The sequence below is a fragment of the Hibiscus syriacus genome, unplaced genomic scaffold, assembly GCF_006381635.1.
Source record: "Hibiscus syriacus cultivar Baekdansim isolate YM2019G1 unplaced genomic scaffold, ASM638163v2 tig00110557_pilon, whole genome shotgun sequence".
Lineage (NCBI taxonomy): Eukaryota > Viridiplantae > Streptophyta > Magnoliopsida > Malvales > Malvaceae > Hibiscus > Hibiscus syriacus.
In genome coordinates this window covers 17,413-41,264 of record NW_024062780.1, presented here as the reverse complement: position 1 = coordinate 41,264, position 23,852 = coordinate 17,413, and the positions used below count along the sequence as shown (strand labels likewise).

Genomic DNA, 23,852 nt, shown 5'->3' with positions numbered 1-23,852 from the left:
TATTAAAAAAGTTTTTTTTCTATTTAAAGAACTTTAAGAACATATATGGAAACATTTAAATATACAATAATATTATATTTTGTTATATTTAGCGAACTCAGTAATAGAAAGTAACGATATTCTTTTTAAAATACTTATAGATTTAATTAGGGATGGTCACGAGACAGGTTTAGGTTGGATTTCAATCAATTTGACTCGATTTGAGAATTATGAATCTTCCATCCAATCAAAAAGTATACACTCTCCACTCGACTCGATTTTTTAGATAAAATCCTAATCCAACCCGAAATAATATATTTATTAAAAACATTATTTTTATTCGATAAAAATAGAGATTTAAGTGGAAAAAAATATGCGATGGTATTATTGTAATTATCCCTAAATATATAAAGTAAAATTATATTTTTTTCCCGAGTCGGGTCGGGTCGAATATTGTTTACACTAAACCCGAACCGGACCCAACCTGAACATATTCTCTAAAAAACTCAACCCGACCTGACTCGAACCCAAAATTTACAATTCAAACAAAAAAATTTATATTATGGGAGATAGCCATAATTTTTGAGTTGGAAATAGCCATGTCAACTCTACCGGGCCAAGAAAATCTGAACGAGTTCACACAGCCAGTAAGTTCAATCACCGAAGAGTTTTCAATTGCCGATCAACAGTTCAACTCTATTACCGGTTCCCTGGCAAACGGTCAAGCTTCGGATTGTAATTGGATGTTTGATGTTTTAGTCACGCCGCCGGATGCCAATGATATGCCCCAGGACATGTTTTCCATGGCGTTGACTGATCCGAATTGGGAACCATATCCAACACTAGGAGATGGAGCCACTGAGTTCAATTCTCATGAAAACTCGCTATTAGGCATTGAAGATGGAGTGTGGTACTTTGAACCAGGCCCAAGCCACATGGATCATGCTGGTCAAGCTTTAAATGAGTCGGTGGGGAAAGCAGGGAAAACATTATCCAAAGGCTGGAATGGAAAGAAGCGCAAGTCTCGAGAACCCATAATCCTCACTCAAGGGAAACAAGCTGAAACTGAAAGAATGAAGAGAAGAGAGAAGCTGATAAAAAGTATCGGGCAGAGCTTAAGGTAAATTAAGATCTCTGTATTATGTACCTCCAATTTCTACACGAGTTACTTATTTGTTTTCTTCTGGCAAATAAAGATAGAGTTAAGTCAGCTGAGGAAGATGAAGCTGCAGTATGATAAACTGATGGTAATAGTGTCCAGATTTGGGGGAATTGTCCAAATGGAGTCATTTATTAACCACAGTATACGCATCAACTCTGAGTTACTTAGACTGCAGCCAAAGCAGGTAAACTAGGATTCCTCAAATTCAATATGCTGCAATTTTATCTGATTCTATCAAATAAACCATGGAATTATTCACTCGCCTCATGCTAGTTTAAATGATGTAAAGGACAAGGAATTGGAGGCCATGTCCCACAAGCACGGAGGAATGGAGAACATGGGTTCCATAGTGTTGGTTAAATTGAAGAATATGGTGGCAGAATCTCGAAAAGTAAATGAAATGAAATCAAAGTTGGGAATTCAGGAAACAGAATCCATAGTGGAGAAATACAAGGAAATGGAGGTCGAGTTACAGGGCCTCAAGCAAAAATTACATAATCAAAAGGAACTGGAATCCTTTCCCTTTCCGCTATCTCCTGGTAGTCGACAGGTATACTTCTCGTCCCCTACAAGCTATGCCCATCCGAGCGTTAGTGCCTTTTTAGGGAACATTCTGGGTGTACTAAAACAACGTTTTGTTACAGCAAAAGGATATGTATGAAGGACAAGTGGAAGATTTCAAACGATTCGAGGAATTGATGTCTAAGTTTGGTGGCATTGACAAAATGGAGTACATGTTGGATAAATTCCCTGAAATGGAGATCGAGCTAAGCAGCCGTAAGCAAAGAGAGGAGCAATTGCAATTGCAAAAGGAATCTCCTGGACCTGGTAGTCTCCAGGTATCCCCCCCTTCCCCCAATTGTCCCATTGCGTTACACTACTTGGCTTTTTCAGTGTCGTAGTAGATGGTTTGGATTTTCTGTTTTCACTAACATATATTATTTCTCAGATTGGGACAATGATTGAGTTGCAGTATTCTGATGTGGTTGTGGATCAACTAATCCAAAGCCTTGCAGATGACAATGTTCCAAGCAAATCGGACGACCTTGACAGTTTTGATAACTTGTTGGATGGAGACAGGGAAATCGTTGGCAAGTATAAAATCCCAACGCCTCTGGTCTCTACTGCTCAAAATATCTTCAACGTGTATGGTGATATTACCAGAAAAAGCAAATTCAGTGTCCACGCTGTTCAGAACATATTCGTTTTGTTTTGTGCTGCCATAAAGGAGATGAGTGATCGGTCGCTTGAACTAGTTACGGAAGAGATTATATGGAAGTTGAGAGACCCCATCATGGATGCAAAACGCAGTGAATTTGACGTCGAATTTGCCATGGAATATTTGAAAACAATCGCTCAAGGCTATTTCGGTCTCAAAGCACGCAGCGATTGCGATAACCTGAAGCAGGCGGTTGCATGTTTAAGGGCCGAAGAAGAAGCTTTGATACAGGAGCTTGAGAAGAAGTCACAAGAGATAAAGGAAAAGGAAACAAAACAGAGGTGTTTGGCGTCGGAGAAGTGTAGGATTTGCCGAGAATACGCTAATAAGATCATGTGTAAAACTATTAGCATTTTCTAAATAATTGTGTGGAGAGAACCCAAAATTTATCATCTTGTATCTATATCCTGAGTCTGTAAACGTGCTTGAAAAAATCCCCCATAAATTTTGAACAGTAGAATGCAAAAAAGGGGATAGAATAACTAATTAGGCAGATATTTGCATTCCAATTTAAGATCAATACAATAAATACCCATAGACAAAACAACCTTAAAAGCAAACAATTTACAGCGAAACCTAAGAACTAGTAAACTTGGTAACAGCCTTAGTGGCCTCAGACACAGCGTGCTTAGCCAACTCTCCGGGAAGAACCAACCTCACAGCCGTCTCAATATCCCGAGACGTAATCGTCGGTAGTGACATGTATATTAAAAAAAGTTTCTAGCTTGCTCTGATTCGAATCTGTTTAAGATATTTTTTTGTTTAAGTTACGAATGGTTAGTTTTAAAAAGGACATTATTAATTATGGATAATAATTTATTAAATCATAATTATTTATGATCGAAATGATTTTTAAATCAAGCAGTTTTCCAGCCGTTTTGATTTATGATATGTTATAGTACATAATTGCATAAATTCTATTTGAATTGGATTTAATTTTGACATTTAAATATTAAATTATGATCTTATGTAATTATTAGTTTTAAAATAAAGAAATACATTTTAATTTTAAAGAATTTTTTTATTGGTTTTTAAATAAAAAAGGTTTTATTGTCCTTAAATAGGAAAAAAAGCATATCATTAATCATATTTTTCTAAAAAAATAATTACTAAAATATAATTGGTCGGTCACTTATACTGTAGTTTACCCAAATATATATAACCACCATTTACCATATTGCTTCAAAACGACCGATTGCAAAACATAAAACGGTCGCTAAGAGTGACAATCAAATGCATAGCAGATAAGATTACAAAGGGAGGGACAGAACGAAGATAAAACAGACTGAGCTTTTTCCTGGGGAGTGGCAATGGCAACCGCTACAGTTACAGCAGCATCCACACTCTCATGGCTTCACAGCTTTGGAGGAGCCCAAAACGAGGCCACAAAAGCAGCAGACAGAAACAGGGTCTTCGTGGTTTTTGCCCAGAAGAAAGCTAAAAAAACTCGAAAGGTTAAGCAAATTGTTTCCTATCTAGTTGATTTTTTTTAGTAATTTGATTGAGTGGTTGTTGATAATGATGGGTTTCAGATAATGTTGAAGGAGGATGTAGAATACCTTGGGAAAAAAGGGCAGCTTTTGGACGTGAAATCTGGGTATTTCAGGAATTATCTTTTGCCTATGGGAAAAGCCCAGATTATCACTCCTGCTTTGCTTAAGTAATTTTTAACCCGAACCTCTGTTCTTTTGTATTTTTAATTTTATTTTAAATTTGTATTGCCTTTGCTTTTACAATAGTATTCACTATTCAATTAAGAAATTGAAGTATTAATGTACATTTGATTTGGGATAATTAATGGGTTTACCCCTCAGGGAAATGAAAGTGGAGGAGGAAAGAATTGAAGCAGAGAAGCAAAGGGTAAGTTCAGTGACACATGTTTTGAATTTTTTATGTTAACAATTTGTAAATATCATTGTGGTCATCTATTCCCCATTGGTCCACTGAAGATCTTAATGATTTGAGAATGAAAGAAAGCTTGCTTCGTCAAAATTGGGTCTTCCCTGATTGGAGTGAAACTTGTCAAAGCGTGCTCGTTTTTCTGAATGTGTTTGCTTCGATGGTATGGAGTAATATTGGACAGTGCTTCTTTATGGTGTTGAGGTGTTCATTGTTCAGTTTAATTGAAAACTAATTTTGTTTGCTCCAAGCCGGTATAAAATGAAAAAATTATGTTAATGTCATTTCCACCTGGTGTTTTATGGCTGTTTCCTAGCTTGTTGTTTGTGGCTTTACCAGGGTAATTATGTTATATTCATGCCCGTGGACTCTTGAATCTTGTTAGATGATCTTGGTTTTTACTCCAGGTAAAAGAAGAGGCACAACAACTTGCTGTAATATTCGAAACTATTGGAGCTTTTAAGGTGAAGCGAAAAGGTGGAAAAGGAAAGCAAATTTTTGGAAGGTGAGTAGGATCCGAATCCATACTAAGCAGTTCATATTTTAGGTTTTCACTTATTATATTTGACCCTAATATTCACTTGTTTTTGTCAGTGTTACTGCTCAAGATCTTGTAAACATTATCAAGGCACAGCTTCAAAGGTATCGATCTTAAAATCTGTGGGGTTTAGTTGTTAATAAGCATCATAACTCTGCAATTTGTTCACAAAATTAATTTGCATTAACTAAGAATTCAAGCTTTTTGCCTTAGCTTATGAATATGACCCACTACCGTTCTTGATTGCATCTGCAGTTACAGAGAACAATTGAAACTGACAGACCGATACATATATTTAGTTTGGTTCAGCCAATAGTTACAAAAACACGAATCATTTGCATTTTGTTAGTGAATTGTGATATTATAAAAGTTTCAGTGTCACACCTTTAGTAATGATATTAAGTTTGATTTCTACATGTATTTTAGCTGGATGAACTGCCTTCCAATTATGGTTTCCCATATCCACTTTTTTCAGATTGGGATATTTTATTTACCATCCTTAGTGGATTCAGTTTAGTTGTTCGAATATCCAATGGATATTCGAGATTTATAGATGTCCGATCCACCTTCATCCTTAGCTATGGTTGCTTAATTTTTCAACTACTCTTGTGTTGATCTGTAGGGATGTAGACAAGAGAATTGTTTCTCTTCCAGAGATAAGGGAAACAGGAGAATATATTGCAGAGCTGAAGCTCCACCCTGAAGTTACTGCTCGAGTCAGAGTTAATGTTTTTGCTAACTGAAGACAAGTTCCTCTCTGGAAATGGGGAAGCCAGGGTATGCAAGCATCTGAAACTGATAATAACATTGACTGTAAAAGTAGGAGTCCCTTTTTCTTGCATCTCGTCAGTGAAAACCGTTCCTCATGTTGGTTTTGGTTTCTTACGAAATTTTGCTGTCAGTAGTTGCCAGTTGTTACCTTTATCAGACGAGGAATTTAGACTGAGACGTCAAGGAATATGAACTTTTTCTAATCAAAAGTTGACAGCTACGTTACTCCGATTCTTTCGAAGATTCTACGAATACATGAAAAAGAAAATAAAACTCGAAAAGAATTAAACATACCTGTGTCGAGTGTATATCTGTAAAGTAGTGGAACATAGAAAGAGAAGGCACCTCCTCTCGACACCTTGTTAATTATACTTTAAACGGTTGAGCAATCATATGATAATGTATTTCCAGTTCTTGAATTTTTGTGATTGCAGGAGGTACAAGATCCGGGGCAACTTCAAAAGGGTGTTTGTAGAACATTTTATTTGTATTTCCAGTTCATTATTCTCTTTTAGAATGTATTGAGACATTGAAAAGTGTTCTTATAGATTGTTTAAATTTTATCTGAAACAGCTATTCTCCATCGCTCTATTTAGGTGGGTGGGGGGGTATTTGTACGGATTTTTTTATCTGGTTCATTTTACGATCCTGATTTGAACTGCATAGGAAAATATCCAGTGGAAAAATAATAAAAAGATGTTGCTGCCCAGGATCGAACTGGGGACCTTTAGTGTGTAAGACTAACGTGATAACCACTACACCACAGCAACTACTTGTCTTCTAAACAATGTTGTTTATTAATAATTATATAGCTCGGAGAGAAGTTAATTTGGGGGGGGGGGTTGACCAGACGAATCACAAAATTTAAGTTTCTCATGCAATGTGTAGAGATTCTAGAGAATTCTTGTTTAATAAAGTAAAATTTAAATTACAGATAATTTAATTACATGCATGTCAAACTTACAAGGAGATGATATTGATACAAAATTACTTAAGGGTAAACTACACGGGAGGCCACCAAACTATGGCCATTAATCAATCTTGCCACCGAACTATTTTTTATCTCAATTCAACCATCAAACTTTTTAATTGATTCAATCAGACCACTATCCGTTAAAAAAATAATGTGGCTACTCAATAAGCGTATTGTTTCCAGGTTGGACATGCACCACGCCACGTCATGGACATGCACCACGCCACGTCAATTAAAATATAAGAAAAATAAATAAATGGCACTCAAAGAGTGAAGGAAGAAGAAGAGATAATTTCAAGCACGTATCTCCATATTCTCCACAACCTTTTCTCCTTATATTTCAAGCTCCAATCGGCGTTTCAACCTCACAACACAAATCCAACATTTTTCAGATGGGGAAACATGCAACATATTCGATATGATTAGTTTATTTTGGCTTCAATGATTGAGTTTGCCTTCAATCTGGGTATATAAACTTCTTAAAAAGAAAAGCAAGAGAGAGAAGAAGAATGTGAATGACGGTAGTAACAATGGCAACAATAATAACTGGTTGGGTTTCTCTCTTTCACCCCACATGAAAATGGAGGTACCTACTGATCCCCAACACCGTCATCATCACTACCATCAGTATAGTCAAGCTTCACCAGCTACTGCTAATGTTGTTCCTACAAGCTTCTACTTGCCTTCTTACTTAAACGGGTCTGGAATCTGCTATGGAGTTGGAGAAACTGAAAGCTTTCACGCTCCATTGTTTGTTATGCCTCTTAAATCAGATGACTCTCTATGTTTTCATTTTTCACATGCTTCTCTTATTTGCTTTTTCCTTATGTTAAACTTATACTCTCATATTTTTTTCTGTTGAAGGGATTGTGCCCACTTCTTCCCCAAAACTGGAGGACTTTTTGGGTAGTGCAACAATGGATGCACATCAATATGGAAACCAAGAAAGGGAGATAATGGCTCTAAGTTTAGACAGCAACGTGTACTACCACCGAAAGGGAGATGACGAAGGAATCGGAAGAGGAAAACACGGTGAAGAGAGGGCGAGAGAGCCTAATTACGCCATAGGGAAATTTGAAGTGAGCGGTGGGCCTGGACAACAAATCAGAGGTGCTTCAATGGAGTCTCAGGGCTTCAAACACGAGAAGATCGGTGGAAATAAACAAGAGAGATGTGCTTCAATGGAGTTCAATGCCAAACGTGAGCAGAGTGCAGGTGCTTTAATGGAGTCTATGGGCAAACACAAGAGCGATAAAGAGACAAGGCATAGCATGGAAACGACCGACGAACTGAGGAACATCGATAAAGAAGAGGGTGGCGAGAAACGATAGCAACTATCTCTAGAAGAGATATCTAAGCTAAGAGAAACAACTCAACAGAATTCAATGGAGACTTTACGCGCTGCCGAAGAACGGTATAACAAGGCCAAGGAATCGGTCGCCCAAGCGCTTAACACCGCAGCCGAATACACCAAAGATAAGGGTCAACAATCAAGGGAAACAGCTCGTCAAAGCGCTCAGTATGCGGCGGAGAAGGGTGGACAAGCGAGGGATACTGTTCATCGAGTTGCTCAGCATGTAGCGTAGATGGGTGGACAAACGAAGATTGCGGCACATTATGCCACCGAGAAAGCGGTGGAAGGAACAAAGGTGGTGGCGAGGATGGTGGAAGGAACCTAATCGGTTTTGTGTGAAAAAAACCCTATGTCTTCTCAGCTGGCATTAATAATAATATAAAAACATCGTCGTTAGTTTATAACAGCCACGTCGGACATGCCGTTATTTTTTTAATGGAGAGTGGTCTGATTGAATCAATTAAAATGTTTGGTGGTTTAATTGAGATAAAAAATAGTTCGATGACAAGATTAATTAATGACCATAGTTTAGTGATTTTCCGTGTAATTTACCCATTACTTAATAATGAAATACAAATGAAACCCTCGATTGTAAAAGAAAAAAAAAATTAACACTTGACCCAAAAGGACAAGAGAGCAGACCATAGTAACTGTATAATATTATTGCTTATGTAGTTGTCAGAGGTAGCAAAAGCCTTGAAACTTTGGTCACTTTCATGACTTGACCCACAAGGACAAGAGAGAAGCACAAAAGCTGAAAGCCAAGAGATTTGGATAGCCATCCAGCTGTGAAGTCGAACGCCACACTAGTTTAAGATATACATAGGCACCACATGTCACTCTGTTGGACGATACCCTTTAAAGAAATACCCTTTTATGTAATGCATACAGACTATTGACATCGGCCATGCGGTCTGTTCGCATGAGATTTAGAACCCTTTTTTAGTAGTTTAGGTTTCAAATTTCGAGTGGTCTTTAAAAATGACACGTGCACAATTATACTTGGCTGAAATGTTTTGGATGATAAATAAGTATAAATGATAAACCTATAGGAAAAGCATTATTGATGTAATCGTCTACACAAAATAAAGCTAATTAGGACATGGTCTCACGCAACGTGTCCACACGATTTGCTTACAAGCACTCACCCAAACTTACAGTTAACAAACTCCATTTATGCATAACAGTGAAGTGGGTAAATTATCAACTCACCCCTCTCATTTCTTTATTTCGTCATAAGGCCATGCCTTTTCAATTTCATATCATAAAATTGACTATGGGTGATAATGTCATTTAAGTGACGTGCAAACTAAGGGATATCTTAGTTAATTAGGTGAAAGGTACTTTACTCTAATTATGATTATTACTGTTAATTAATGAATATGTTACGTATTTCAACAGTAATGATAAACGGGGTGAAGGAGGAAGAGATGTGGTGGGAGCTTAAAGCAGGGTGGACCATTAAAAAATTAGAAAACAATGGAGTGATCTATAAGTTGGGCAGTTAACAACTCAGCTTTGCTATCCATTTATTCCTTGCCATTTAATGAAACAGACTGTGGCATGTACTCTGAGAGAGAGAGTGTGTGTGAAGGAATATATATATATATATATATATATATGAGAGTATTTTTAGCTTTATTAATGAAAATCCAAAAGGGAAAAAAAAGGAGACTCACAAAGTAAAGATAACCTAATCCACGAGTTTAGTTTGTGGTGGTGGCAAACCCTAGATAGCCATTCCCCCATAATTCTTGTGTGTATTTATTCTCTTTTTTAGTGTGATACATCACTCTCTCTTTCACTTTAAAAAATGAAATAATCCGAATATTAATTTATCTTTTATTTTCAGATAAAATTTTAAAGGAAGAAAGGCCCATAAAATAAAATATGGTTCCATCACTCACTTTTCGTGAATGGAGGGCAACCTTGAATACTAACCACTTACTAGCTCAAAGTATTCAGAGTAGATCATCAAAAAGTAAAAACCAAAGAATACAATTGAAAATTGTAAATAATATTGTATTGGAATGATTTAATTATATATGATTCACATTGATTCATTGTTTTTTTTTTTTGTAATTTAGTAATGGCAATCTACCAAAGCTGGTGTGGAGAAAACAATAGCTTGTTGGGCTGCTCCAAATTGGAACTTGGAATCACGTGGATCATCTTCTGGTGCAGGAAGATTAAGATCCAGTGGTAGAATATTTCTAGGCTTGATTCCATCGCCATTTCTGGACTCCATTGGACTGCTAGTAGTTTCAACACTCACGGCAGCTTGGTTGCTTGCCGCCGCCGCCCTGTGCCGTCTCATGTGGCCTCCGAGGGCTTGACCGGACGAGAATTCGGAGCCACAGATTGAACACTCGTGAATCTTATAACCCTTGTTCCCATGGCAATTACCCTTGCTGTTGTTGTTACCTACTTGTAAAGCAACAACAGCTTGATTTTCTCCGTTGAATTGATCAGCGTCTTGGATAACATGATCTTTGACTGCCGGAACAGGCGGTTTTTTGTCATCCGCCATGGCTCCCTTGGGCTTCTTGTGGCTTGCCCTATGCCCTCCTAGTGCTTGGAACGATGGGAATGATCGGTTACAAGTTTTACACTCGTACGCATAAGCTACACCCTTGTTCGAAGTCGCGGTAACCATCTGGAATCTCTCTCCAATATTGCTCCGCCTCGGTCCATCACTTTGTGCTAACATGATCAAGCAATTAGCCATGTCTTCCTCCTCCTCTGTTCTCTCACCGGAAGTAACCGGTGATGATATTGAATTGTACTCCTCCGCCGGTCCACCGCCGCAAGCACTCGACGAGCTAGAAGTCACGGTGACAGTGACACCGAACGAGGACAATGATCTTTGACGCTTCGTACGCTTGCCTTTGATGATCAAGGCTTGATGATCAAATTCCTCTTGAGCTTCCATATCCACCCTACCCTCAAAAAACAAAGAAAAATTGTGGTGAAGGCAATCAAAATGAGCCAGGTGACCTAACAAAGTAACAGAGTAGGAGCTACGGGAAACAAATGAATGAAGCAAAGATGGAGAGAGTAGTGAGATTTTTATATATAGCGATAAGGGTTGTTGGTAAATTTTGGTTTATATATTGAAAATCTTTGTAGTATTAAGAACGCCGCCCCCGTGAATAGTTACCATCGCCATTTGTTTAGCTTTCAAACTTCCGAATGTGTTATTACTAGTAGGAAGAAGAAGTTTATTTTCACTTTTTTTAATTTTCTAAAAGTCCTCATCACTAATAGACCAATCATACCAAATTGAGTAATTTCACCACTAATTCTTCTTTTATTCCTTGATTTAATGATTATTTTATCAATTATAAAAAAAATTATTTGAAGTTGTTACGGAATCTGATATTAAAAACAGTAAAAATCATTATATAACCCACAAATTATATATAAAAAAATAAAAATGATTTTGATATATGATTTGACCATTAAATTTTAAAATTATAAAAAGTATATTCAAGGGTCAAACTACATCTCAAAGTAAAGTTAAGTGTCAAATTGTATCTAGAACAGCCAATAGTCAAATTGCACTTCAATGCCAAAATCAAGATCAATTTGTGGTTTAGAATCAAAGTCAGATGTCAAATTGAAGTAAATAATAAGGATTAAATCACATATCAAAATTAAGATTATCTTAAGCTTGGGAGGAGTTTAGAAATAGGGGGCCAGTGCTGAAAAAAGGGCGTGAGTTAGGAATTCAGGTGATGTTAACTTTCTGGCACACAGTTTGGCAGCCATGTTACATATCCCAAATTAATTTAAATAAATAAATAAAAACCATTATAAGCGAAGACAGTGGGGGTGTTTGACGCCGAGTGTTTGGTAAACACTTTTTTTTTTTAAAAAAATTAGTTTATTTGAGTATAAATAATTTACTAATAGTCAAACACTCTGTTTTTAGTGTTTGATAAACACATTTTTTAAAAAACTTATTGTATCAAGTAAGCTGAAAAATGAAAACGTCCAAAAAATTCATCGGTTTAGGAGAGCTTATTGCAAAATAAGGTATTAAATGATATATTTGACCTTATAATTTATATAATTACATTTCTGCCATAAAAACTAATATAATGAAATAGCCTCCATCCTAATATATTTTAAAGAAATTTTATTTTATTATTCTATTTTTAAGTTGTAGATTCTTGAATATATTTTAGTTAAGAAAATATAACAAAACATTAAAGTAGAAAAAAATGTAGTGTTGATATTTTATATAAGATTAATAGTATGTCTCAATCTCACAAGGTTAATATTTGTAAATATTAAATTTAAAAATATATTCAAATTTTCAAAAATATTCACTAATTTTCAATTAAAATACTTTCGCCCCCATTACATCCACAAGCTATATACAATTAAAATACCAGCTTTACTCCTAATGGGGTTTGCTTACATTTAAAGTTATAGATTTAAGATACCACGATCTATTAATAGAGAGTGATAATCTTTTAATTAATTTGGGTTTAATGTTCAATTTGCACTCAAATAAGTCGGTGATATTTAATTTACATCTAAATTAAAAATCAAACAATTTTAAAAAATAAATACATCTTTATTTAAATAAGATTAATCTATTCATATAGATATCTTTATTCAAGTAATTGAATTAAAATTTTAATCCCAAATGAATGTAAGTTAGGTGTAAAACCAAATGGAAATCCTAACATTGATGTGATTAAGTAACGACGTTAGGAGAACAACATGTGTGAAGTGCAAAATTAGTAAAATCACGTGTCATATGTTTGAGGAATGCCTAATTCTAATGGCTCTCGCACCACGTTAGTAATTTGCTCTCATTTTGTCTTCAATTTTATTTTTGTATCCCCTTCCCTAATCTGAGCGCCACTCATTCGGATCTAAATTTTATTGTACAGTGTTTCACTTTTAGTATTATATCCACATTTCTTATATCATTCTTTTTAAGTTGGTTGCTTTGTTCATTATCTCTCAACCCTTATTCTATTCATTCACATTAGAGGAAGCATTACACATCTAAATCGATAGGATTTATGAATCTTTTAACTTTTTATTAAAAAAAATAAAAAAATAATCAGCGGACGGCAACTAGTATTAAAACCGGTGTTACCATCGGTTAAACAAAATTAAAGAAGAAAAAGTTGGTGTATTGATCAATAAAAGTGACATACATACATTGTAAATAAAAAAAAAGAGAGTTTTATATATATATATATATATATATATATATATTAACGTAACATAATTACGACATGTATTTTATTTTATTCTTAAAAATATAGTTTCTCTTGTAGAAGAAAAGAAAGGTTCAGTGTATATGATGTAGCAAAAGCGGGCTGATTTCTGATGTTGTGTAACGCAAGCCACGCAAAGTAAGGTAGGCATGGCACAGGCACAGCCGCAATTCTTTGATTATCCTTTCCAAACCTTGATTTATTATTCGTTTTTTGTGTGCGGAGAGATTTATTATTAATTTAGTAATCAATCTATATTACTTCATAAATATATCTTTGTTAATTTTTAATATAAATGTGTTAATTATTTTTAAATACTTCATAATATGAAGTTAATGATTTTAATAGTTACCAAATAGGAATTGTAACAAAACAAAAACCCTTCTACTTAATGTTGTGTTAAAGAGAGAAACCTCATTTTTTGTTTAGCACTCAAAGCACTAATCCGGCTCGTGGTAGCTTATAGGAAATAAAAGGAAGCCTGGTCTAAACCGGTTGTTAAGATCTCAGTTTAAACTCGACTCTAAAGCATTCTCAGATTGATTTGTTGCCTGAGTTTTAGTTTACGTGTTATTACTTTTATATATGATGAAGTCAGATCCAATTAAGGCGTGGAATATGAGTAAGGATTTGGCTCGACTTTGGACCCAAAGTTCTTAAATGGTATATGATAGTATTACTACGTATATATACCTCTATCTGAAGAAACCCAAACCGTATGCAGAAGGCGGTGGAGTCGATGCCTTCTCTTTTTCTATATTTAGAAACAACCCCAATTGCATGCAGTGTTCATGTTCAATAAATTTAAGAGTTTAAATGTCAAAATCTGTAATGTTGTTCTCCTCGAGGCTAAAAACAAAATAAATTGAGATATTTGGTAGCTCAGTGGTAATTTGAGGGATGACTTGTAGTAGCAGATATGATGCTTTTGAGGGCAAGACATGACCAATGGGTGAAGCCGGAAGAAAATAATAAGGGCAGCGGTAGCTATCAAAATCAAAGTCCTTTACATTCAAAACAATGACTTCATGCCAGCTCAATCCCTTAGATTAGGCTTCACGCCGCTGCTACTGCTGCTACTACTACTACAACAACTCTTTTACACTTTCCTTGCCTGCGTCTCACAATTGCCTCGTGATTTGTGGCTAACTCAAAAATGTTTGTTCGGTTCTAAAGGACGAAAGATATGACAGGCAAAGCCATACACATAGCATCGTACATGTACATTGACAATCTAGAAAATGGGAAAAGAAATATGCAATTAGCATTTTCCATGCTTGTTCGGTGCATGTTCTTGCGAGTATTGCTTAGATGGCCTATCTACAAAATTGCATTGGACTTAGCGAGGATGGCTCAATGCATGTACCGATTTGGTGACTGCCATGGAGTTGCTGATCAGGAGACCAAACATCATCTTGTCGACTAAGGGTGTTTCATAGCTCTATAGAATCTGTTGTGCATGTCTTTATGTTTTTTCTTTCATAGGAGTTGAGCGGTGACCACAGTCCTAATGTTGTTTTATTGTAAATTATCAATAAAATCAAATATTGCTGAGCAAAAAAAAAGAAAAGTGGCCTACCTACCGGTATTCTTTGTTCCTTAATTTAAACCAAATGATTCAGAGCATCCGGTTTTCATGAAGTATCAATAAAGTGCTTGAAGTTAGAAGCAAATACGAAGTTTTCGAATCAAAACCAAAATGTGTCCATGACTAATTGCAACATCTATGATGCCACGTTTGAACTTAAAACAAAAGAAATTTATTTGTACGACCAAAATCCACCTTCCTAATCATAACTAGCCGCTATAAGTCTCCCTTATCCGACTAAATTAAAGTAAGAATCAACAACATACGGGGGAAGTTTCCTCACAATGCAAAGGTGGGAATTGTAAGCCAAATAAATAATTACCCTTTTCAAGGTCATCTCCAAGCTCATGAACGACAAAAGCTCTTCTGTTAGGAAATAAACCGAGTAACAAGTAATTTTCTTATAACCAGATTAGTGAGAATGCGAAATAAAAGCGGAAAAATAATACCCGAAATTTGATAACGGAGTTCAGCCAATTTGTGCTTACGTCTCCGGACTGCTGCAGATCTTTTACTAAGAGAAAATTTACAGGTGTTTACACAACACACTTGAGAGAGAACTAGAAGATTTTGGGATGATTTTGAAGCTAAATGAGCTAGGGTATTTATAGTTGAAACTTAGGGAATAATCTTTGAAAATACCCTAAAGTTCAATGACTCAATTTTGTAATTATACCTATTACAAATAATAAAAAATTTATTAGCAGCCCCCCCTTAGCAGCCGGCTACCTTGACCAACAATCTCCCACTTGAAGACTTATTTCAATCTGTCTTCACACCTCGATCGATGCATCAGTATTTCTGGTCTTTTATTCTAGCATGCCAACTGAAGCTGAACACAACTCAGTTTGTCCGTAGTTACCGTCTTTGTTAACATGTCTGCTGGATTTTGAGCTCCACTGATCTTTTCAAGTTTCAAAATCCCATCTTCCAGAAGAGACCGGATAAAATGATATCGCAATTGTATGTGCTTCGTCCTGGAATGAAAAGACGGATTCTTCGCTAGATGGATAGCACTTTGACTGTCGCAATACAAGACATTGTTTTCTTGTTTCTTACCTAACTCATCCAAGAAACTTTGGAGCCAAACCATCTCCTTGCTAGCTTCCGTAACAGCGACATATTCTGCTTCAGTTGTGGAGAGAGCAACTATCTTTTGTAGTTGAGAAACCCAACTCACTGCGGTTCCTCCTAGAGTATAGACATACCCTGTAGTGCTTCTTCTGATGTCGACATTTCCTGCTAAGTCAGCATCTACATAGCCTGTTAGTATCGTATCTCCACCTTTGAAACAAAGTGCTTTGTTTGTGGTACCTCGCAGATATCTGAGGATCCATTTGACTGCTTCCCAGTGTATCTTGCCCGGATTATTCATGTACCTGCTAACAACTCCCACTGCATGAGCAATATCTGGTCTGGTACAAACCATGGCATACATCAGACTTCCAATTACTGAGGCATACGTCACCTTCACCATGTGTGCACGTTCTTCCTTCGTCTTTGGTGATTGGTCTTTGGAGAGTCTGAAATGAACACCTAAAGGTGTACTTACTGGTTTAGCATCTTGCATGTTGAACCTGGAGAGTACTTTGTTGATGTACTCAGCCTGTGATAATATCAAAGTCCCTGACTTTGTGTCTCTCTTGATCCTCATCCCAAGAATCTGCTTTGCAGCGCCCAGATCCTTCATAGCAAACTGCTTTGACAATTTTTGCTTCAAGTTTATAATCTCTTGTATGTCTGAGCCTGCAACGAGCATGTCATCAACGTACAACAATAAAATAATGAAGCTATTGTCGAACCTCTTGATGTAGCAACAATGATCTGCTTGGCATCTGGTAAAACCACTGCTACTAATGAAACTATCGAACTTCTTGTACCACTGTCTAGGAGCTTGTTTTAAACCATACAAGCTCTTCTTCAACCTGCATACCAGGTTTTTCTTGTCTGCCTCTATGAAGCCTTCTGGCTGCCTCATATAGATTTCTTCCTCCAAATCACCATGAAGGAAAGCTGTCTTTACATCTAACTGCTCAAGATGTAAATTCTCTGCAGCTACAATTTTCAACACCAGTCTGATTGTATATAGCATCACGACTGGAGAGAAAATTTCATTGTAATCAATACATTCTTTTTGTTGAAAACCTTTGACAACCAATCTTGCTTTATAGTGTTTGCTCCCATCGTGCTCTTCTTTGATCCTGTAAATCCACTTGTTATGGAGCGCTTTCTTGCCTGGTGGTAATTCAGCTAATTTCCACGTCTGATTTGACATAAGCGAGTCCATCTCATCTTTCATGGAAGACTCCCACTTGACTGAATCCTCAACTTGCATTGCTTCATCATAGCACTCTGGTTCACCATTATCAGTCAACAACAAGTAGTGCAAAGAAGGCGAATACCGTTGGGTTGGTTTAGGAATTCTGGAGGAGCGTCTCAGTTCTGGTGTGCCTGGTTCTTCCTCTTGAACTGCTTCAGGACTGATCTGAACATCATTTCCAGAAATCTCCTCGAACTTAGCAAATTCCTTTGTTTCAGCCTTGGTATTACTTGATTCTGCGGTTGACCTGTCTTTGTACATCACATTTTCATTGAAAATGACGTCTCTTCTTCTGATGATCTTTCGATTTTCGTAGTCCCAAAATCGGTAACCGAACTCATCACCGCCATAACCAACAAAGGCACATTTGTTGGACTTAGCATCAAGTTTACTTCTTTCAGCAGAGTCTATGTGTACATAAGAAATACAACCAAACACTCTTAAGTGTGAAAGGTTTATTTCTTTCTTGCTCCAAGCTTCCTCTGGTATTCCTCCATCCAAAGGAACAGAGGGCCCACGGTTGATCAGGTAAGCTGCAGTGTTGATAGCTTCAGCCCATAGAAATTTGGGCAATCCGTCATGTATCCTCATGCTTCTAGCACGTTCATTCAGAGTTCTGTTCATGCGCTCTGCTATGCCATTCTGCTGCGGTGTTATGGGAACTGTTTTCTCCATCTTAATCCCATTGTTTGCGCAGAAATCTCTGAATCTACTGTCTCTGTACTCTCATCCATTGTCAGACCTCAATCGCTTGACTTTCAAACCAGTCTCATTTTCCACCATGGCCTTCCATTTTCTAAAGGTATCAAAGACTTCTGATTCATTCTTCAGAAAATAAACCCACACCTTCCTTGTTGAATCATCGATGAAGGTGACATAATATAGTGAGCCTGCAAGAGATGGAACTGGGGATGATCCCCATACATCAGTATGAACCAATTCTAACCTTTCTGCCTTGGGTGTCTTGCCAATCTTTGCAAAACTGACTTTCTTTTGTTTGCCAAAGATGCAATCCTCGCATAGTCCGACATCTACATTCTTTAGATCCGGCAGCTTCCCTTTTGACAAAAGTGTCTTCATCCCTTTCTTGCTCATATGGCCAAGTCTTTTGTGTCATAGGTTTGATTTTCCATCAACATCTGCTACTGCAATGATATTCTCTAAATTTGAGGTTACATAGAGAGTACCAGTCTTCTTACCACGAGCAATGACGAGTGCTCCTTTGGTAATCTTCCATTCACAACCTGAAAAGGTTGTACTATATCCTTCTCCATCAAGCTGTCCAACAGAAATCAGATTTCTTTTGAGGCCAGGAATATGTCTCACTCCTGTCAGCTTCCAGGTGGTATGATTTGGTAGCTTTAGTCGGATATCTCATTTTCCGACGATCTTCAAGGTTTCATCATCAGCAAGATGAACCTTCCCAAAATCACCACTAACATAGTTCTCCATGATTTCTTGGCATGGGGTGGAGTGGAAAGATGCCCCCTGAATCCAAGATCCATGATTCAATCGGACTGTTGACGCTTAGAATCATGGCATCACCTGTCTCCTCTGTCACGTTGGCAGATTCCTGTGCACCGGTATCTTTCTTCAGTGCTCGACAATCTCTTTTAAAGTGACCTTTCTTGCCACAATTATAACAGGTAAAATATTTCTTTCCCGTTCTGGATTTTTCCCGTCTGGATTTTGATCTGCCACGATTTGAATATCTTTCTGAAGTTCTTCCTCTAGACTTCGTGTGCAAGGCTGATGAGGTTGATGTTTCACCCGATTCTCTCCGTCGAATTTTTTCACTCAATACCAGATCCCGAACATCGTCGAATTTCAATTTGCTGTTTCCCGACGAGCTGTTGACTGCTGTAACAGTAGCATTCCAACTGTCTGGTAGAGATGATAAGAGAATTAAAGCTCGAACTTCATCATCGAACTCAATTTCCACTGAACTCAACTGGGTTGTGATTTTGTTGAGTTCATTTAGGTGTTGTGCCACCGATGCCCCTTCCGTCATCCGCAAATTGAATAATCGCCTCATCAAATGAACTTTGTTTGAGGCCGATGGCTTCTCATACATACTTGGAGAGAGCCGCAATAAGACCCGCAGTGGTCTTTTCCGTTGCTATGTTGAAAGCAACATTGCGAGATAACGTCAGTCGGATAACTCCGAGGGCTTGTCTGTCGAGAAGAGCCCAATCTTCATCCTTCATGCCCTCTGGTTGCTTTCCTGAGAGGGGTTGATATAGATTTTTCTGGCACAGAAAATCTTCGATCTGCATCTTCCAAAAGCCAAAGTCCGCACCATCGAACTTTTCAATTTTCACCTTCCCTTCGTCTGCAGCCATCGCTCCCACTCGAATCTGGCTTCTTTGAATCGTTTTTGACAATTTCTGCGAACCGTCGTGTATTTGAACACCTCCGTCGACAAATTCGTATCGCCGACAAAATTTCATTATTCACGAAATTCACTATTCACGTGAATAGTAACCTCGCAGAAAAATTGGCAAAATTCACAACCAAAAGCTCATGATACCAGTTGTTAGGAAATAAACCGAGTAACAAGTAATTTCCCTATAACCAGATTAGTGAGAATGCGAAATAAAAGCGGAAAAATAATACCCGAAATTTGATAACGGAGTTCAGCCAATTTGTGCTTACGTCTCCGGACTGCTGCAGATCTTTTACTAAGAGAAAATTTACAGGTGTTTACACAACACACTTGAGAGAGAACTATAAGATTTTGGGATGATTTTGAAGCTAAATGAGCTAGGGTATTTATAGTTGAAACTTAGGGACTAATCTTTGAAAATACCCTAAAATTTAATGACTCAATTTTATAATTATACCTATTACAAAATAATAAAAAATTTATTAGCAGCCCCCTAGCAGCCGGCTGCCTTGACCAACATCTTCCAATAACTGCATTTGGGATGCTCAGTGGTATATGAACGTGAAAGTCAAAAAAAGGGAAAAGTACACTCAAGGTTACTGAACTATACACAAATGACCTTTTTATCTATTTAACTTTCAAAAACTATAAAATGATCATTAACATTATGGAACTATTACAAAATGACAACTGCGACGTTATAATAATTACAATTTTTTGATAAAATTTCATTATCATTTTATATATTTTTAATAAAATAAATTTTATTTTATAGCTTTCGAATGACACATATCTCTATTATCGTAGGAGTCAGGGGAACATAATGTATAGAGCTCCTCGTTCTTTGTAAATGAATTGATAATATATTTTTATTGATAATTTATTTTTGTCTCTCTAACAATGATTTTTGTTCTAATGTGGCAGGATGGAATAGATGCGATCTAAGATGTCATCTACCACATCGAAACCTTTGATGTTACCACAACGAGGGCAAGCACGCTTATGTTTCTGATGTCACGGAAGATCAAGCCACTGGGAGTGAATATGGTTCTTTCCGATCAAGTGACAAGGCACCAAATAGGGAAGAATTTCACCGTGAAACATGCCGCAAGGTAATTGATCATCTTAGCAGCCATGGAAGTTGGAATATAAAGATAATGGGCCTTTCTAATTGGCCACATATGTAAATTTGAACCAAGAAGATAAGACCACAAATGATTATGACCTAGCTCCAAACATATAAGAAATTGAAGCAACAATATATATTCTTTGTTCACGATTGGTACTTTAGGATAGGGTTCACATTTCAGTTGTCCAAGCTGAATACATATGTTTATTTCAAGTTTCATATTTGTCGACCGGTATCGGATGGCTTCCCGCATGACAATGCATATTATGTTCACGTGGAATGGATTTTGTTTAAAATCATTGGCATAAATGGAACAAAAATAAGAGACAAATTTCACATGGAGGATTATCAAATCAAAATCAACTTTTGCCATCTCCAAACTTTATCAAATCAAATCTCACTACAACTAGTTGGGATACGATATGTCTGCAAAATTAATTTTAAAAAAATGCAACAAAGTTTTGGACACTTGTTTTAGCGACAAATAGTTGGTCATATTTCCTCATTTTAGGACCCCCCCGTCCTATCCCACAATGGAAAATATGTACCATTGTCGATGCAAAAAAGAGTTTATTGTTTAGCATCCAAATGAGGAAAAGGACATGTTCCTTCCTAAAACTCTATTCTATATTATTCATTTCATTTCTTCATCCGTCGCTATTAGTATACTATTCACTAGCAAAAATTGTTCCGACCTTAATTCAACAGAGGCTTAAGCAAGGAAGGATGTAAGATTTTGTGTTATGAGGGCGAACAAAAATTTAAGGGAACAAAAACATATTTTCAATGAAAAATACATAAAAAAAATCTAAAACATATGATAATTTTAAATTTTAAGGGATGACCCCTCGACCCATCCCTAAGCTTAAGTGTTTCAAAAACCTTTGCACTTTTGGAAACAAATCAATTAAGTAATTAAATTTTTTTTAAGTCAATTAAGTTCTTAAAACTTCATCGTTTTTTCTTTGACCAACATTGAACATTATATTTAATTCTTTTTTTTTGGATAACTTGATGTCACGTCATATTATTATAGAGTGATATTTTTAAATTTATTATTTTAAAAATTAATTTTGGAATTTTAATAATTTTTTAGAATATTTTGTTAAAAAGTTGTAACTTTTACGTTTCAAAATCACAATGTGTCATGTGATAATAATATTTAAAAGATTGATATAACTCAGTTATCAAAATTAATCAAACGGATTAATTGATTTAATTTCTTAATTTGATTGATTTATTTTAATTTAAACATTTAACTAAATATAAAAATAAATAATTTAATTATTTTTTTAGGAAAGTGGGAAGGATTGTATACATCCTTAAACCTTCAGTATATTATTTAAAATTTATTATTAATAAAGTTACTAGAATGTATCTATTGTTTTCTCGCGATAGATAGCATCATCTCTCTAATGAATGATAGGGTTGAATCCAATGGTTCAATCCCCCCATTGTTCTTTCGCGATTTGACATCTACTGTGTTTTAGATCTTTTGTATTTTACCTGAAACTAAAAAAATATATATCAATAGCTGTTCTTTTGTCTATTTTCTCCTAGGGTTTTTCGCCGCCTAGATTTCAGCTTACCCATATCCTCCACTAATTGTATTAGCTAAGCCATTTGGCGTTTTTAGCACCTAAAGAATCAATAATTATTTGTCACGTATTTATTGATTAAACTTTATCGATTTAGCACACATTTATTGACATAGACGGAAAGTGCAGATCATCAAACGTTTTTTCCCTGAATTTTTGTTCGAGATGACGCCATGCGGGTAAAGCGCGGATCATCATCCTCGCCTTCGAGAGGAAAATTGACACGTGGCAGAAGGCGCAGATCACCATCCACACCTTCCATAAATACTCCAATCGTTCATTACTCCACCTTAATTACCACCTACTCCTAGGGATGAGCATGGGACCAGAACCCGACCCGACCCGATCGGGTTTTTAAAAAAAAATCGGGTTCGAGTCGAGTTTTTTTAATGTGATGTTCAAGTCGGGTCGAGTTCGGGTTTATGGTGAAAAATACCCGACCCAACCAAAAAAATATAATTTTATATATTTAGTAATAATTACAATAATACCCCTCTATATATTATTTTTTCAATTAAGTCACTGTTTTTATTAAATAAAAATAATATTTTTTATTATTTCGGGTAGAGTCGGATCGGGTTCGTAAGTTATATATCAAGTCAGGTTCGAGTCGGGTGAAATCTTGTTTTGGTCGGATCAGGTCTCGGGTGGAGGACTCCTTGTTCTCAAGTTGGGTCGGGTCGACCAAAAACCCGACCCATGCCTATCTCTACCTACTCCTCCCTAATAAATACCACCTCATACAACTCTCAAACCACACAAAAAAAAATGCTCTCCTTCTTACTTTTATCATTCATTCTAACAAGCTTCAAGTGGGTCTTGTTATTATTTTTAGAAGGTAAAATTATTTTTATTATATTATAATTATTAAATAATGTATTGTTTTATTATATTTTATTATGTCTTCCTCTTGAACTGGAAGCGATGTTGTCATACAGATTGATCGTAGAGCCACCTCGATAGAGATCGCAACAAGTTGTTGATGAATGTCTCCCAATTGAACTTCATGGGATGATACTAGGATGTGGACTTCCCATTAACGAGTTAAAATCATTACACATTACTTGAGTTGGGATGTCAACTTGATCAGCTTGTTGAGCTATCCCATAGTGAGAGCATAATGACATACCACGAACCGCATATACTTCAACAAATATCGCATACATTTCTGTATCAGCGTCTAAATTTTTATTTTGAAAATCAAACATCATAGCAACATCGTCATCATTGGAGAGTTCGAACGCAATATAAGTTAACGAAAATAATGCGGTTGGAAATTTGTACTGAAGTGAGAACAGTTTTCTAGTACTTTCAACATGAACCTTCCTTGAAATTTTAATGATCAGCTCCTCAAGAGTGATGTTTCTCTTGAAGGATATTCTGACATAATGATTTGATGCGAATAAAAAACGTTGATTTCATCTTCCCGAATTTCTCCATCATAGTAAACAATAGCTGAAATACGTCTTATTTTGAGAGTTTGAAAGATCGAGTCTTATATCTGCAAAAACAATAGCTGAAATACACTTAATTAAATAAATAATATACGAATTAAAATATAAATTAATACTAAAAAATCACAGTAAATTAAATAACACAATTTAATATTGTTATTGTATCGGCAAAATATCTCGAGATTTGATCCAACCTTCTATTTTACAACCGTAAAAGATAATACTAAATAGTTAGTAAA

General features: G+C 36.2%; 3 protein-coding genes and 1 non-coding gene across 4 annotated transcripts; 2 read left to right on the top strand and 2 right to left on the bottom strand.

Annotated features, from left to right (window-relative positions):
* Positions 1–643: 643 nt before the first annotated feature.
* LOC120132015 lies at positions 644–2,752 on the top strand. Its single transcript, XM_039148866.1, has 5 exons — positions 644–1,099; positions 1,176–1,325; positions 1,431–1,691; positions 1,786–1,980; positions 2,091–2,752. The coding sequence occupies exons 2-5, from the start codon at positions 1,200–1,202 to the stop codon at positions 2,718–2,720; spliced, it is 1,212 nt and encodes a 403-aa protein (XP_039004797.1). The 5' UTR covers positions 644–1,099; positions 1,176–1,199; the 3' UTR covers positions 2,721–2,752.
* An 805-nt stretch (positions 2,753–3,557) lies between these two features.
* Positions 3,558–11,666, top strand: LOC120131946 (50S ribosomal protein L9, chloroplastic-like). The gene is made up of 7 exons (XM_039148804.1): positions 3,558–3,814; positions 3,893–4,020; positions 4,175–4,220; positions 4,667–4,764; positions 4,854–4,901; positions 5,420–5,574; positions 11,655–11,666. Exons 1-6 carry the CDS (start codon positions 3,671–3,673, stop codon positions 5,538–5,540), a joined length of 585 nt encoding a protein of 194 aa, XP_039004735.1. The 5' UTR covers positions 3,558–3,670; the 3' UTR covers positions 5,541–5,574; positions 11,655–11,666.
* On the bottom strand, positions 6,266–6,338 carry TRNAV-UAC. Its single transcript has one exon. It is a non-coding gene; the product is annotated as a tRNA-Val (tRNA).
* On the bottom strand, positions 9,945–10,978 carry LOC120131947 (zinc finger protein ZAT5-like). Its single transcript, XM_039148806.1, has one exon. It carries the CDS (start codon positions 10,825–10,827, stop codon positions 9,979–9,981), a length of 849 nt encoding a protein of 282 aa, XP_039004737.1. The 5' UTR covers positions 10,828–10,978; the 3' UTR covers positions 9,945–9,978.
* Positions 11,667–23,852: the final 12,186 nt, after the last annotated feature.